The sequence below is a fragment of the Pogona vitticeps genome, chromosome 2 (genome assembly GCF_051106095.1).
Source record: "Pogona vitticeps strain Pit_001003342236 chromosome 2, PviZW2.1, whole genome shotgun sequence".
Taxonomy (NCBI): Eukaryota; Metazoa; Chordata; class Lepidosauria; order Squamata; family Agamidae; genus Pogona; species Pogona vitticeps.
Window position 1 is genome coordinate 171,038,428 of NC_135784.1, and position 16,859 is coordinate 171,055,286.

Sequence of the window (16,859 nt, forward strand, 5' to 3'; positions counted from 1 at the left end):
CAGTCATAGAACTTCGAAGATTCCTGTCAAAATGCCTCTTAAAATATCATTTGAAACTAACATTTGAAAGTAACTAGGTGTTATTTATTACATCTAAGTAACACAGATGTTACTGTTTACACCTACAGAATAACTTCATAACATAACGTTCCTTACATGTTTGGGTAGCAACTGCAGAAACATGAGAGAATTGCTTACAAATGAGTGATGACCCTGTGTGTGCAGAATACCTGTAAATTGTGAGTGAAGAAAGCAACAAACTGCTTCCAGAAGCAGCCAGAAACTGGAAGCACTGAACAGCACCTGCACAGGGGATAGAAGGACCACTCTACTGTATACCCTTGAATGTCCTGTCTCTTGGCAAAATTCAGTGGTTAGTTATAATGAAGTCAGTGAGGCACCAAGGGAACTGACATTGATTACTCAAGTGTTTTGGCCCTAATGGAGCAGCTTTAATTGGTTTGATATTTGAAAGGTGCCAGTCTGTCAAAGCAGCCAGATAATGGCCTGCATGTAGAATTCAACCTTAGTGAGTATATGGTGTGTTTTGCTTTGCTTTTGGTCTTCAACTACTAGAAATTTTAGTTTGCAAGAAGAAATCCCATTGGAAGATTTCTGTACCTCATTAGCCCTGGCTTGCTTGTCTTCCGGCCTTCTGCAGGAATGACAGAGCAACAGCTCAGTAGCCCTAAAGAAGATAGCACTGCATACAGATTTTAAATAACAAAAAGGCACTTGGATTTTTTTCTTTCTTTCTTGAGTGTTAACTTTGAATAAACAGAGAAATCGCATTGCCATTTGTACACAAAAAGGAAAAAAAATACAGATACAAAAACACCAAGCTTAGTGCTGCTGCTTTCTCCCCTGCCCTGCCCACCCCCAGTATAGATAATATATTATCAAGACATCTCTGGCTAACATTCACATATAAATTCTTTCATAGACAAAAATAGAACTCTGTACTAAATCAATCCTCCCTTCCCATCAAAAGATTTATGGGCTAAAAGGAGAGTCCCATTTCTGCCTGCTTCCTGCAGTTCTGTTCCACCTCGAGAACCTACATGGTATCTTTGCTGGAAGTGTCTGAAGTCACAGTCCGACAAGCACAGTTGTGCTGTGCTTTTTGCATTTATTTCTCTGCATCCCACCAGTAAAAATTTGTGCCATAGATTATTCTATGGAGGATTGTAGAATTGGTAATGATTGTCAAAGCTATTACTACAGCAGCATATGATTCTGCATTTATTTTTTAAAAAACAAAGTTCTAGTCCTGTTGACCTTGAAAACTGAGTCTGCTTGGTTACAAAAACAATTTTAGACTAGAAAAAAGATTATGTAGGGACTTCGTGCTCTTCATTGTACTCTCTAATCCTGTCTGTTAAATATGTATTTTACCTGTGGTAGCCAATGTGAAGCAGAACAGGCCTTCTGTATCTTTTATGGACGTACAAGGAAAAGAATTTAGGGTGAGTAGTAGAAGCAAATGCCATTGAATATGTAATGTTAGAAGTAAAATAGCTAAAATTCATCTGACATGCTCTGGTTTTAAAACCTGTGTGAGTGTTTGAACAAGTGCATAAGGATAAACCTGAAGTGGGAAAAGGGGTGTTATATTTTTATATGCCCAGATCAATTTATCTCTGGGAACTTAACTGTATATTGTGTACTATAAAGCATCAACAGAAGCCCAAATGAGAACGGTGACTTTGGCAATGCAGTTCAGAAGGCACTTTCCCTGGGACACTCTTCTTTCCTCCTCCACATCTCTCCCTGACAGAGATCAAAAAAGATTTTGTGACTGGAAGCAGGGGGAGTGTCTTGGGGTAGTATCGCAGTTTGCAGCAGAGAAGTGGCCAGGGGGAAGAAGCATTCAGCAAGCACCTCAACTTCACATCAGCCTCCCAAACCTGCTTTAGTCTTTACAGATAGACAAGCACATTGTTCCACCTTGAGCTAAAAGGGTTCCTAGTGGCCTAAGATGAAATTTAGGACCAGTTTTTGAAATTCAGGACCTGATATGACAGCTGTAGTATCACCTTTGCTTGGGGACTCCTTTTAGTTTCAGCTCCATAAATTAGATCCTTATGAAGCACTTTTAAAGGAGATGTAACACTGACAGAAAGGGGGGGGGAAGCAAACCCAGATGTATCCACACATTCCTAAGCCAGCATTAGTGAAACAAGGCTATTCCATGTTCCAGGTTACTAGAAGAAAACCTTCCTGTACTTTTGAACGTGTTCTTGGAGCCATTTTGAATGAAACAGGAAATGCAAAGACTTGCTCTGTGAAGGGGAAGTAAGAGACATTCACCTTGGTTCAAGCATGGAAACAAGCTAACACAAGTCACTGCAGTCTTATACTTTCTGGACGGAGACAAACTAATAATACAAGGCAGGGCCAGAGCCAAAAATGTGCTGGGCCTCCTTTTTCTCGTCCTTTCTCTGCTGCCCTCTGTCCTTTTAGCTCTTCCTCTCAGGTTACCAGAAAACAGAGATCGCTCTTGCCACTAATTTGAGCTGCTGGTTCGCAAAGGGCTTTAAAATTAGAAATTCGACTGAGGGCCATAGGGGATCCTGTCAGGTGTGATAACGTTGCCTACAATGTTTTAGGTTTACATTGCTGCCTCTGTTCCCAGCAACCTGCACGAGGCCTGGATGAACGAAGAGCGTTATCTCAGAAAATGCCTGTGGTTCTCCATGCCCCCACTCTCTATCCCTTTATCACATACAATTACCTAATATCACAAGTGCTGCTCCTTTACAGAACGCGGCAGCCAAGGCACCTCCCACTTAGGTTCGGTCAGTGGGGATGTCCCAACATTAAGAGCTTTGGATACAGCTGCAACCATGTCTCAACCTTTCTACCCAGCGGACTGGAGGCTGAGCAACAGGCCCAAGACAACTTTTATACAATCAGTCTATTTCCATGTAGAAGCCTAAGGTGCCTCTTCCTTCAATCAGATTTGCAACATGAAGTGAAAACTTACATGGGCTAACCTAATGGGCCTGCATTACAAGTCTTTCTCCCCTTGCATTTTCCTTCTCAAAAAGAAGAAGAAAAATAGTTGCCAAATATTTTGGACTATCTACACGTGTATTTTCTCACTGTACTCTGAATACTGTCCCATTTGGATACTATTTACTGTCTAGCTTAAATGTAAAAAATAAGAGAGGTGAGAAACCAGCTCCTGATTTGGTCCAGTCCTCTTTCGCTGCCCCACTCAGTCCATTTGAGCCACAAAGCAGAGCTCATGTATTTGCTCAAGGGTTCTTGCCAGATGATGGCAAGTGGTACTAATCTTACCCCAAGGGTTGGCAAGGAAGAGTGGTGGACAAGTCGGTAAAATTAAGGGGGGGGGGAAGAGGAGGGGAAGCAAGGTCAAAATACGTAAGACTTTAAAGGTAAAGGTTCCCCTTGACATTTAGTCCAGTCGTGTCCGACTCTAGGGTGCAGTGCTCATCCCTGTTTCCAAGCTGCAGAGGCAGCATTTGTCCAAAGACAGTTTTTGTGGTCACATGGCCAGCGAGACTAGACACAGAACGCTGTTACCTTCCCGCCAAGGTGGTACTTATTTATCTACTCATATTTTTACATGCTTTCGAACTGCTAGGTTGGCAGGAGCTGGGACAAGCCAAGGGAGCTCACTCCGTTGCATGGATTCGATCTTACGCCTGCTAGTCTTCTGATGTTGCAACACAGAGGCTTCTGCGGTTTAACCCGCAGTGCCACCACGTCCAAGCATAGACTTTAAAGATGAACAAATTTGTTTCAGTTTGAGCTCTTGGGGATCAAAATCCACTTCTTCAGACACATTAAAAATGCTTCTCTCACTGCATTCTCCTCCTCAGGAGGAGGAATGTGCCTGGAAAAAAATGGATTTTTGTCCACGAAAACTCACCCTGAAACAAATCTTTAAAGAGCCACAGTATTTTGTCCCTGTCTTCACCTCCAATTGTTTCCTTTTCATTTGGTTGGGACAGACTAACATGGCTGCTGCTTTGGAAAGTACCGAACAGGGGACGTACAGTTTCTCATGAGAAGGCCAAGGTATTTGTATCCATTGAAGGACCATGATGGGAAGTCAGCTCAAAGTTTCAGAGCCATCGAGTTCAAAACAGGCACGGCCAAGCCCAAAGAACCCTCTTGGCCCATTGCTTCTGAATAGTTTCAAGGACCACGTACAGCCCTCAGGCTAGGCTTGTAGCACAATGAGCAAGTGGATCCGTGCAGCAGCAGCCCTCTCCTGCGTTCTCACTCATTGGGTGCTTTATCTGCTACGGCGGGAAGTGTTAGAAGTGTGTAACCTGTGCTTCTAAGGCAGGGTGAAGTGGATGAAGCCTTGGTGTTTTCACTCCTCTATGCTCCTCCTTTTTGCAGTGACTGAAAAGGTGGGATGAGGGAGAGAAGCAGGGAAGGAAATAGGAAACGTCTACAAGTGACTCCATCCAGGCCTGTCCAGTTGCCCCCATTACAAGGGATTGTGGGTGATAGAAAGCAGGGGCCAAGAGGAAGAGGAGGAGGTGGTGCCAAGTGGGAGAGACTCCTCCGATCAGTCTTCATCTCCGATGTGCCCCCAGCATAACCTTGGTGATGAAATTGACAATGGCCGATGCAGGTTGCTCGGGGTCTAGCTCAGCAAAGAGGTGGCAGACATTCTCGCAAGGGCTGCCCTGTTTCTTGGCCACAAAGCCAAAGATCCTGGAAGAAAACAGAGTGGACATGGACGTAAGCATGAAAGCTCACACTGAAATACAACACTTGCGTCTTTAAGGTGTTACTACACTTTAGTTTTTTTTGGAGGGTGGTCTGAACAGGGAAGACAACACGTCTCCACTGTGTGAGTGAGTCCACGTGTCTGGAACACCCCAGTTCCCAGCCTGCTTCTCCCCTTCAGCTAACATTGCATTACTCAAGGAAGAAAGAAAGAGATTGGTTTTGCTATCATAAAAAAGAAAAGAAAAGCCATGTCTCAGGACCAAGAATTCTCCCTTTCCTTCCATAGCCGCCTAGAGTGGTCGCAAAACCAGATGGGCGGGGTAGAAATGAAATGAAATGAAATGAAATGAAATGAAATGAATGAATGAATGAATGAATGAATGAATGAATGAATGGTTATGGCTCTGTATTGCTTCCATTCCTCTTCCTCCACAAGAATACCAATGTGTTGTGTACTTTGGTGCCTGCTACCCATACCTAGGTCCAGGTTGCTGAGGTGAGGTGCACTCTTGGCAGGGACAAAGAGAACCTTCATCCCATCAATTTATTTTATTTTATTTTATGAACATGGGGAGCTACCTTTCAAAACAATTTCTCCACTATGAATGTTAACCCTAAAGTAACATAATAACAAGGCCATGTGGATCAATATAACTAAAAGATAGCCATATTAAACACTGGAATCCAAGTGTTTTTTAAAAAGGCTCTGCTTGGTGGCAGAGGAAAAAGACACTGAAACCCAGCAGAGCCCATGTCAAGCCAGCTTTACCGAGGAGGGTATTCTGTATATTGACTGCCATATTCAAGAAGACCCAGTTAATGCCAATGTGTGCAGTGAAATAAGATCTAAGTCTGAAGACAAATTTAAATGCCAGGCAAGCTCATATAGTAGATTGAAGGTGTTACTTCAACTAGCAGGTCTCCAGTGTTTTGAGATTTCAAAAGTAAGACACCAGCATGTGGGAAGTGCCTGGAAACAGACCAGCAACAGTGGAGCTGTTTTTGAACAGAGGTTTATGTTCTCTGCAGCTTTCCCCTGTTAACAGTGTAGCTCCAGTTGTATTTTTGAATTATTTGACATTTCTAGACTCTGGTTGTCTAATCTGGGGTAGGCTCAGGAAAGAAAATAATAATACCTGCTTAAACATGCCAAATGTCCTGTTTCTAAGCACAAAGGAAAGGGTGAACATTTTGAATATCTTGCCTCTGGAACAAGCAGGAGGAGAAAAAACTCCAAAGAACATGGAACGCTAGATCTTTTAAAGAGGGAACCATGAGGTCTGCTTTTCTTCTTTGGATTTGCACAGAGTTTAAATTGTGCCAATTAACACAGACAATAACATAAGCTTCACAGCTCTGCTAAGTTAGAATTATGGAGGAAGTACTGATGGACCTGCATATCTTAATTGTCTTGTTTTACTGAACAATAAGTCTGACCATGTCAGGGTTTCTCCACCCCTCTGCATTAAGGATGGGATGTGATCACACACCATAGGCTGTCCCGATGGCGAGATACTAAAACCAGGGCTGACCTCGTTTCTGATGTGCTAACATCACAACCTTTGCTTTCCCAGTGTACTTACTTGGAGGTGGTGCCGTCTGGGTTAGCCCATCTGGAAGTCAATAAAGAGAACAATGTTATGTGAGAGAAAAGGGGAAAAAAGACACTGATCTTGCCCAGCCCAGCATGATGAACGGATAGGGATGATGGCTGTTGTAGTTCCACATTATCTGAAAACCTTCAGGACCTCCACTGCTGATCAAATTAAAGGATTTTTTTTAAAAAGCCATGATAATGGAATTTAAGACTGTTTAGCTAAACATTATTACATTTTTTAAAAAAAAATCAACGAGTGTTTGCAGAGCTCCTTTGCTATCATTTCTCTCTTTGTTTAAAATATACTTTATAAAAATCTGCCTATAAGCCCCCCCTTTTTTTTCTTTAAGGGAGCAGTGCAAATTGCCACAAGACTTAATTTTTGTACAGATATCACTGCAAAGAGGGGAAATGGAAGGGGGCCAGATTAAGGTTCTTTCGACTAAATTGTGCATTCCACTTGTATGGAGATGTTGAAATGAACATTAAGTTGGGCTTTTCCACACAGGTCACCTTCATCATCGATATCTATCTATCCATCTATCCATCTATCCATCTATCCATCCATCCATCCATCCATCCATCCATCCATCCATCCATCCATCCATCCATCCATCCATCCATCCATCCATCCATCCATCCATCCATCCATCCATCCATCCATCTGATTTTTATCCCGCACCTTCTAGACAGAGTGGCTTACATCAGCTTCTTTTGTTGCTTCCCAAGAATGCACAGCTTGATTTGATGTTTTCACAGACAGTATCTGTACCTTTCCAGTTGTTTTGTCCCCTACAGAGGGCTGGGTGCTTTCAGTTTCAGCAGAGGATTGCTTTTTAAAAACTTATTTTAAGGGCTAAATTAGATGTCCTTTCTTTCTTGCCTTTCCTTTGCTCCTTCCCTGCACTGCAGAGGCCAAACAGCCAACTCACCCCCCTCTCTCCACATCGTGCAGTGCAACCCGACTGTGGTGCGGGCAGAGAGGGCATGCTGGCTGGCATGAAGGTGAGGCTTGTCTGAAGAAGAAGCGGCTGGCATTGCTTACTGTGGCTGCCACTGGTTTTTCAGCCTTGTGTCCTACCTTCTCCTCATGCCTGCTTGCCTGTTTCCTTTTTGGGGTTTTTTTTTTTTTGGTGTGTGTGTGGGGAAATAGGGTTGGTTTTTATTTATCTCTTAACAACCTGGATGCTAAACCTACTGAGTCCCATGTTTCCACCCTAGAAGATTGGATACAAATGGAGAAGAGGGGATGGTGTGTGCTTGTACCAGCTACATTTAGCTCAGATGACTTGTGTGCTTGTACCAGCATAGTCCCAATTCATACCCTACAAACATTCCAAGCCACCTTCCTAATGGAGGAAAAATCCTGCAAGGAGCTTTCAGATGGGAATTGTTATTGATGGGGATCCCAGAAGGGGTTGTATACCTTCATCCTAAAGTCTTTGCAACACACACACACATACCATTATTATGCTATCTCTCTCTCAATCATTATTGTTGTCATCAACACAGTAAGTGTGTTTTCATGTAATTAATTTAATTGTATTTTATTATGTCTCCTGTGGTATTTTATGGTATTTTGTTTTGCACTTTTATAATTTATTCATGTTGTTATGTTTTGTGATTCTATTGTTGTTACTGTTTAGTTGTAAACCGCCCAAAGTGGCCTTGGCTGCCAGATGGGTGGTATAGAAATCAATCAATCAAACAAACAAACAAACAAAATAAGTACACATACAGAGATCAACTAAGCAGAAAACAGAAATGCAGATTCTAACAACACTCTCTTCTTCCAATCCAAGTAACTTGCTCACATGTCCTTCCAAAAGAGGGCTAGAAAATGTCTGGCCCTCTAGATGTTGTTGGAGAACTGAAACAACCATCATCATTTATTTTATCTACTTATTTATCTGAAATCCTCAACACCCCACCTTTCTCCTCCAGAGGTCTCAAGACAGTTAGCACAGTCTAGCCTAGCCAGTGGTGAGGATAAGACCTGCAGTCCAGCAACATTTGGAAGGCCAGATTTATTTATTTATTTATTTATTTATTTTATTTTATTTTATTTTATTTTATTGATATCCCGCCTATCTGGTCAAGCAAGGACCACACTAGGCGGCTAACAACCTTAAAAATAATACAGTAAACAATCTAAATAAACAGTTCTAAATCATAAAAACACTATATTACGATGCCAAAACACAAAACATAGAACAGTAAAGATGTTTCCTTCCTTGTCCCAGAGACCACACAGAGAAGCTTCTTCCATATGTTCTCCTATAATCTCCAAGGCTACGTTTAGCTCAGATGACTTAACTTCTCATATCAAACGGGCAGTGCACTGCTGGGCAGTTTTAACAGACACTGGGAGAGAGTAAAAGGTGGAGACGAGTCTTCTAAGAGTAGCAAAAGCGACACAAAAGCTTGTGCAAAGTTGGGCAAGGTAGGTGGTTACCTGCGGTCCTGAGGGTCTGTGCTGCAGAATGTGACACTGTTGACAGGATAATGACGTCGGAAAAACAGCCTGCAGGAAGAAGAAAAAGAGGAAAGACACCAGGCCTGTAAAAACCAGTGTGAGACTCTCCCATAAGGGACACCCAGGGAGGGGAGAAGGGAAGGGTGGAGCGTATCAAGATGAACCAGGAGATAAGGGTGCCAGAGCCAGAACTGGGAGGTAGAGAGGCTTGGCTCAAGTCATCGTGGGTGCAAAAGAAGAGCCCACGGGCTCTTCTGGGACGGCAAAGGCGACTTACTTTCTCTGGCTGTCGGTGAGCGTGATGCCCTGAGCTGACACCTTGAAGTGCACAATGCACGCGGAAGGACGGGGAGGGGTGCTGAGCGTGCTGGTGGTGGCCTTGGCCACAGCCTGTGGGCCCGTCAAGGACTCCGTTTCCACAGAGCTCAGGTAAAGCACACTGCAGGCTATAATGGGGCAGGAGAGAAAGGAGGAGTGACTGAGTGAACCTGGATGACCAAATGCCCTACCTCACTTTCAGCATTCCCAACCCGCCAAGCTGAATTTGCAGCAATATTCAGAGAATCCTTTCCTGTTCATCCAGATTTTATTTCCCTTGCTAAGACTCAATCAGGCCAATAGGTATCTGGGCTGAGGAAAAGCATTTGGAGGAAGGGGGCAGCAGGACATCGGTGGGTGGAGAAGGGCGAAGCGATGCTTTCCTCAAGCCACCCCCTCTTACAAACTGCATCCTCCGTCTGCTGCCTTCGTAGCTTCTCTATGGCCACTTGAGCTGAGCTGCCACAGTGATATCTGCTGAAGATACTTCATCATAGCTTCCCAGCTGTATACCTTTGGTGACTGGCGCAACGTTCTTGTGGAGAATAAAAAGGAAGCTTTTCACAGGTATGGCAGCAAAGAGAAGCTTCAAAATGAGTTGAACAAGATTTCTAGCTGCTAGCAAGCTGGGATCTGTACTGCACAGCATCTCCTCTTACATAGATGAATTTGGCTTTTCTTTGAATCGGGATTAATCTTGACTCAGAATTTACATTCTGGGCATGTAGTAGAAAGCAGGTAAGATGAATAAACAGTGAAGAAATTAATACTACCACACCTATTCAAAACTAATTCTCTGAACTGTTTCCTGTCTAAAGGACATGTCACTGAGTCTGTCCATGCCTGCTAGCCATACAGGCTTACCCACCTCACCCTCTTGCCTGGTACTTACCTGCTCCCTGCTTTAACAAATCAGCAGCCGTGCTCATGTTAGTGGGAACAGCCGTCTCTGGGGTCACCTCTACAAGGTCTTAAAAAGGGGGAGACAGACAAAGAGAGATAATGTTGGTTGGAGCTTGTGTGAGAAGAAACACACCCAGCTGGTTTAAAGGTAAAACCATGCTTCTGAGAATGTCATTCTACAGTATTTGTAAACAAGGTGCACAGCAAGAGTACACCTTGTTTTAAAGGAAAATTAAGACTGGATGATTTTGTTTTGCTCTGGCAGGGCTAGCAGAGACCTTACATGGCCAGAAAAATGAACAAGCAGCTGTATTTGATGCACATGCTTTGGACCACTGCTATGGAGAAAGCTGTTGTTCAAAAAGGTTGATTTCTTTATTCCGAGACATTACTCAAAGTGCCCCACCTTAACCTGCCCCATCACGTTCAGATCCTAGGGTTCTGAAAAGCTTCCTGAAACCCTACCTTTGCTTGGGATGCGGAGACGACAAGGCAAGGAGATGGGGGTAATGGAATGCTGAGACACCAGGGCTGGCAAACTGCCTGCAAAGAAGAGAAGGAAAATAATCATGGGGAAAATATCACACACATCTGTGTAATTTTCCTTACAATTTCTTCCTCCCAGCCCCTCTGAACAACACAGAAACTTCCTCCTTCTCCTCCTCTATCAAGCCAGGAGAATATGACCTATAGCAGAGTGATAGACATTCTCCAGAGCAGCCCCTTCAAACCACTCACCCTTTGGATGTGTTGGGCTACCTATGTGTTCATTCCCAGCTAGTGACAGCTTATGTCAAAGGGGATTGGGGGGATGGGAATTGTAGTCCAATGTGTTTGGAGGATGCCAGGTTGGGAGAAGCAGCTCCAAAGAGAAGATCCTTGAGCTTCCTGGAGGTAGTACCCACTCTGGGACACAAGGTGCCCTTTTCTTCATCACTGTCATCATCCCCAGTCACTCACCAAAATGGGGCTCATTGTTACAGCCCTTGATCTTCACTCCCTTGGGTCCTGTCTCAATCAGGAAGTGGCGCACCAGTTGCTCAGCGGGATCTCCTGAGAGAGAACAAGCAACACAAATCAGTTACTTATGTGCTGACCCGGGCAAAGATACCAGAAGGCTCTGTGTTTCAAAGGATACCAAGACTGTGGAAGAGCTCCCTGTAGTTGAGCATGCTGAGGTAATCACTGGGAACCACACACACACACACACACACACACACACACACAGAGAGAGAGAGAGGGGGGGGGCGTGCATGTGAGTCAGAGAAAGCGAGAGAGAAAGAGGGGGGTGATACATCTATTGGTTATGGCTACTGGTGGTGGTCAAGTACTGTGTGCGGGTGTGTTACCTTTCGTTGAGTGGTTGATGCTGTTGGGTGGAGGTGTTGCCACTTTCAGCGCTAGTCCATAAGCTCCCTGGAAGGAGTTGCTGTCCCGAATGAGGAAGGTGCCGGGCTCCTTGTCTTTTAGGAGGGCAATAGCTGCTCAGGGAGAGGAGAGTCAAAAGGGTTAGGTAGGCATCTTGTGGATGCTAAAGATGCAGTTCTGCCTTGGCAAGATTTGCTATCATAATACATTATTCTTGGAGCAAGACCCAAAAGTTGCTAGAATCTAAATCCTTTATAGAGATCCTTTGTAAAGGACAACTTTTATAGAGACCGTGAGCTTCTTTTAAGCATTAGTACAGTAACATTCACAGAAAAGATGGCACCCCCTTCTTAGCAGAGAGGAGAGTAGGGCCATTTCTTTCAGAGCTGGGCAAATACAAGAATGTGGAAAATCTTATATGCAGGAGAAACAGCATATCATGTGTGGCCCTGTCATTAGACATTGTGAGGCAGTGGCCTCAAGCAGTAGACGTGGGATTTTTCAAATGACCAAATGATTAGTTATTAAATATTCTTGAAGGTTTTCACAGCTGGGATCTGATGGTTGTTGTCTTAAGAACATGGCCAAACAGCCCAGAAAACCCAGAACAACCAACGATTAGTTATTATATTTATTATTACTATATTTTTCTTCCAGGAAGGGGAAACCAATGTGAGTGTTTCTGCCTGGAGTGCCAAATATCTTGACCCAGCCAGGGTACTCTGCATCAGGAATGGAAGGGAGTGCCATCTGCTGATCTCATTGAGGTAGAAAAATGTCTTGGGACATCTAAGGGAGAGAGAGAGAAGAGAGAGAGAGAGAATAAAAGGAATAAAAGCTCTGTTCTGCTTCTTAAAATTTCAGTTGTTTATTTTGAAAATACAGTATTTTAATTATTCAGAGATGGACTGCTCACTTTTAAAGTGCTAATTTAAGTAATGATTAATAGGTCACCATCCGCTACTCAGAAGAGCATGTAGCAGCAGTGAAAAATGTTCTAATGCTATGAAGGATTATAAGACAGAAGCGTAGCCTTGTTAGAATAAAATATCGTATTTGCTACTGGCCTATCCATCTCTGCATGGCTGATATATCCAGAGGAATGGTACAAGAAAAGGGGGTGACCAGAAGTGATTAAACCATAGTTGACTTTTTAGTTTAAAGAAGCAAAACAGAAGGTAGAAAATAATGCATGATATGGAAGAAATGGTGAGGAAGAAATGTCTCCCCCCCATCTCCTAACGATAGAAATCAAGGCTACTACTTTCTTCCCATAAAAGTGACCGATGGACTTCACAGGAAGCTTTTTTTGTCTCTTCTTCTGCAATATAAGGCAGGTCAGAAGTGGGATGTGTCAGTAACTAGTAAATAGCATCTAAGGATGACTGAAGGCCCTACTGAGCGAACCCTGGGGACAGCAGTATTCCTAACCCAAGCAATACAGGCCCTTCAGTTGATCCATATGAACTGCAGAAACTGCCATGACAGTCTGAGGAGGCAATCTTATCATGAGACCTGGTAGCACAACGACAGTAGCTTCCCCAGTTAAGAGTTCTAGATACTGTATGTCAAAACGGAGCAAAGATAATCATCCTTGAATTAGAACAGGAAGATCTGACAATAGTACTTTTGTAGATGCCTGTGCTGCTAATTTAAAAGTCCTCAAGCTTTAGTTATAGGAGCTGATTATCCCACCCAACATGTGGGAGACCAGCTTGGAAAGCGGCTGTAAGGGTGAAGGAAAGATTGTCCTACAGATGAGGGTTAGAATCTGTTCTCAGTCACCCCAAAGTGCAGGACACATAATAATGGGCTAAAGGTACAAGAAGCTAGATTACAGTTGAATATCAGGAAAAACTTCCTAACTCTTAGAACAGTACGCCAATGGAATCAAGTACCTGAGGAGGTGGTGAGCGCTCTAATACTGGAGGCTTTCAAGAGAAACTTAGACAACCACCTGGCAGATCTGCTTTGAATAGGATTCCTGCACTGAACAGGGGGTTGGGTTGGATAGCCTTATAGGCCCCTTCCAACTCCATTATTCTATGATTCATAGAAACAAGCATGGTTTTCTCAACAGGAATGGTAAAGGCACTCTAAAGGTCAAATTGTTTCAGCCACATGTGTCTGAACAATCAGAATATAAACTAAGCTGGTGATTAACTCCTGATAACCACTCACAAAACAAAGCAAGTTGATTTGCAAGTTATGGGAGATAAGTCAAACCTGTTAGCTGATCATTACCCAGCTTCTACCACATAAAGAATTGCTGCTTCTTACAGTAAGGTTTATAACGATTAGTTCATGTCTGACACATGGAAATCTGGAGCTAGCGCTCTATGAACAGCCCCTAGTTGGGTTTGCTGTGTGATAATAACAAAGAAGGAACCTTCAACAAGGGAGCCTATCGTGACTGGATGCTCCAACTGAGTGTGTCGGCTTGCCACAGAACTCTCTTAGACAGGCACAGACTGACTGTATTCAATTCCAGCAAAATCATGGAAAACCACTTGGGAATGGCGCACCTTGGTCCCGAGATAAATGAGGCTTGTACCAGAACTTGGATGTGTCTTGGACAAACTTGACACTAACTTGGTTCTCCTGCTGTGGTGGGTCTGGAAGGAAGCAACATGGAAGTGAGTTAGCATGCTCTTTCTCTCTCTAAAATAGAGAAGCAAGTGTGCTCAGAATATCAAAATGTGAGGCTAAGAATAACAACACTGTCTTTTTGCTATACTACAGAGGTTTCAGCACGTCTCACAGACATTTCATAATCCATGCCACAATCCCCTAAAACAGACCGTTATTTCGATGGGGAAAGGCCATGGCTTGCTAGAACACATGTGCTCTCTGGTTCAAAGCATCTCAGGTTTGTGAGCCGTGAAAGAATTCTCGGCGGCAGGAGAGCTGCTGAGAACTGTATATAACACCAGACTAGATGATGCCAAAGGAACCTGCAGCTCCACATATGACAGCTTCATATGGTTATTTAAGTTGCAGCTTTTATACTGGCATATTCACATTTATTTAAACTGTATTTATTTATTTAAAATATTTTACCCCACCTTTAACCCTTAAAAATGACCCAAGGCAGCTTACATCATTCAAAGACTATAAAAGCTAACAATGGTGAGTATACAAATACTAAAAAGGATCAGATAAAATACTATGAAAAACTCATAGGTAACACCAAAACACTTTCAACAAAGCAAAGGTACAACAATCCATTAAAAAACCCCATCCAGGCAGATAGTCATTCAGGGAAAGCTTGTCTGAAGCTCTTTTGAACACCGAGTTCCTGTTCCTCAAAAAGCAGCCTTCCAACTGGGATCTCAACTTCAGGGCTGTCTGATGTTCTGTACTTTTAAGTCAGAAGGACCAGTTTGGAAAAGGAATCTATCCAGCTTCCCACAGTTGCAGCTTCTTCCAGAAGGGGGGGTTGTATTAGAATGAGTTGAACAGACTTCCAAAGCCAAAGTGGACACATTCAGATATTTAGGCAGGGTCTACATTATCAGATTCTCAGGTGTCTGGAGTACAAGATTGTGCCGTGTTTGATCACACCTGGTTGCCAGGCCACTGTCCTGGCAGAAGGATTTTAAACCCCACATCATAAGATCTCAGTTTGAGCCCTGATGCTGAAAACTAGTTACTCTGATACGAAAATGGTTCCTGTTTCCCCTGTAAGAGAATCACTCACTGAGATCAAGGCCTAGATTATCTATTCAGAAAAACCATGTAGTAGAGCCTTCCTCAGGCAGAAACCATTTAGGAAATGAAATGAGGATTATATTATCGGCTTGACCCTCATATCTAGCAAACGAGGAATGATTCTTAGGGTGTGATCGGAAGGAGAAACAGCATGCACTGTGAGCTCCTTGCGGGTACTAGGAGGCAGTTAAGGGTGCGATCAATTGGTGAGAAAGGATTATGTCTGATTGCATCGGAAAGGGTCACTTTGCTGGGACTGATCTCCTTTCAAACTTTCAGGGGGATTGCTCCCAGAAGAGCAACCCTTTCCAGGGTGATCAGAAGTGATCCTTTCTTGCTGTCTGATTGCACTCTTAATAGCCTACTAGTAGCCTTCTATGTAAGATTTCCACACAAGCCCCTTCCTGATGTATATTGGTCTGGAGATATCCAGAACAGGTGGACAAAAAAAACATTACAGGCCACCTTCCAGAGGACCAGAGGACGTACCTAATCCTGGAGGGCTGCCATCAGGGACACCAGGCGCAAAGGTGACGTGGTGAGCAGAGCCGGGGCTACGGCCAGGCGGGGAGCTCCTCTCCCAGTGCCTGGTGGCCAGGACGTGATGCTTCTCAGGCAGTGGAGGTTGCAGAGGCTCACAGAGCTGCTCCCAGCTGGAGCAGCTGCTCTCGGCCCCGGTGTAGTAGGCTGTTGCGATGGGAAAGGCCGGGGTTGGTGAGCCTTGCATGTCAGCAAAACCACAACCTGGGGCTGGTGACTGGACGCTGATGGCGCAGGGCCCCAGAGAGGGGCTGCTGTTGGGGCAATGAAGAAAGGCGCTCCTATCCGATTCAGGCCTCTCGCTGTGCAAATGCCCATTATAGACCACTGGCATCTGAGGCGAAGCCGGAGCACTGGACACAGTCCTGCAGCCTGGAGGGGGCTGGGCGTGGCAGGAGGAAACGGCTGAGCTGCTCCTCTGAACCGGTCTTTCCACCACCGGCCCTAGCGGACGTCGTAAGGGATCTTCGGCAGGCAACTCACGGGGGGCTGCTGGGGAACGGGGGCTTGAAACATCCGAACCGTTGTGGTGTGCTTGGCCCTCTGACAAGATGCCCTGCTTGGCTGTGGGTGAAGGGGTGGGGTGGGGTGGGCTGGAAGGGCCGTGGGCTCGGGAGTAGGCCTGCGGGATCTGGAGGCCCAGCCTCTGAGCTGTTCCATTAGCTTGCGGCCTGACAGAGGGGAGGTGGGTGAAAGCTTGCATGGGGGACAGAGTCTGTGCGGGACTGCTTGGTGAAGTCCTCTTCTCTGGGCCTCTTTTCCAGCTGGGAGAAGCCAGACTTTCAGGGCTTGACTGGAGCAGGTTTTCAGGAGAGTTGGCTGTCTTGTTGCTATGCTCACGAGTTCCTGAGCTGTGAGGCAGCAAAATCACACAGTTAATGACTCTTGACAACACTGTTTAGCAGACAAAGAAGAAGATGCCCCCTGCCCCTGTGACAAAGGACATCCATTGACCTCTGAAGAAAACATACCCAAGTGCAGAAAGCTGCTGTTTGACTTCAGCACTGTCTTTCTGCCCAATAAGGATTTCCTAGATTAGTGGTTCCCAATCTTCCATTCTCAAATGTTCTTGGACTAAAACTCCCAGAAGCCTTCACCACCAGGTGTGTTGAACAGGACTTCTGGGAGTTATAGTATAAGAACCCAAGGGGACCCAAGAACGGGACACCGCTTGAGGTGGCTCACGGAACCAATCTCTTTTTTAAATAAATGTGACACAAACATTTGTCT

At 44.4% G+C, this 16,859-nt stretch overlaps 1 protein-coding gene across 7 annotated transcripts in view; it reads right to left on the bottom strand.

Annotated features, from left to right (window-relative positions):
- Positions 1-1,219: 1,219 nt before the first annotated feature.
- TNS2 (tensin 2) overlaps positions 1,220-16,859 on the bottom strand; it is a 158,943-nt gene continuing 143,303 nt past the window's right edge. For all 7 annotated transcript variants that reach the window (XM_072991230.2, XM_072991233.2, XM_072991231.2 and 4 more), the window contains 10 exons: positions 15,579-16,480; positions 13,904-13,993; positions 11,360-11,491; positions 10,971-11,063; positions 10,476-10,553; positions 10,000-10,077; positions 9,067-9,235; positions 8,769-8,837; positions 6,300-6,329; positions 1,220-4,698 (listed from right to left, as the gene is read on the bottom strand). In XM_072991230.2, coding sequence (XP_072847331.2) covers positions 4,557-4,698; positions 6,300-6,329; positions 8,769-8,837; positions 9,067-9,235; positions 10,000-10,077; positions 10,476-10,553; positions 10,971-11,063; positions 11,360-11,491; positions 13,904-13,993; positions 15,579-16,480 — 1,783 coding nt within the window. In that variant the 3' untranslated portion in view covers positions 1,220-4,556. The remainder of the gene's footprint in view (positions 4,699-6,299; positions 6,330-8,768; positions 8,838-9,066; positions 9,236-9,999; positions 10,078-10,475; positions 10,554-10,970; positions 11,064-11,359; positions 11,492-13,903; positions 13,994-15,578; positions 16,481-16,859) is intronic.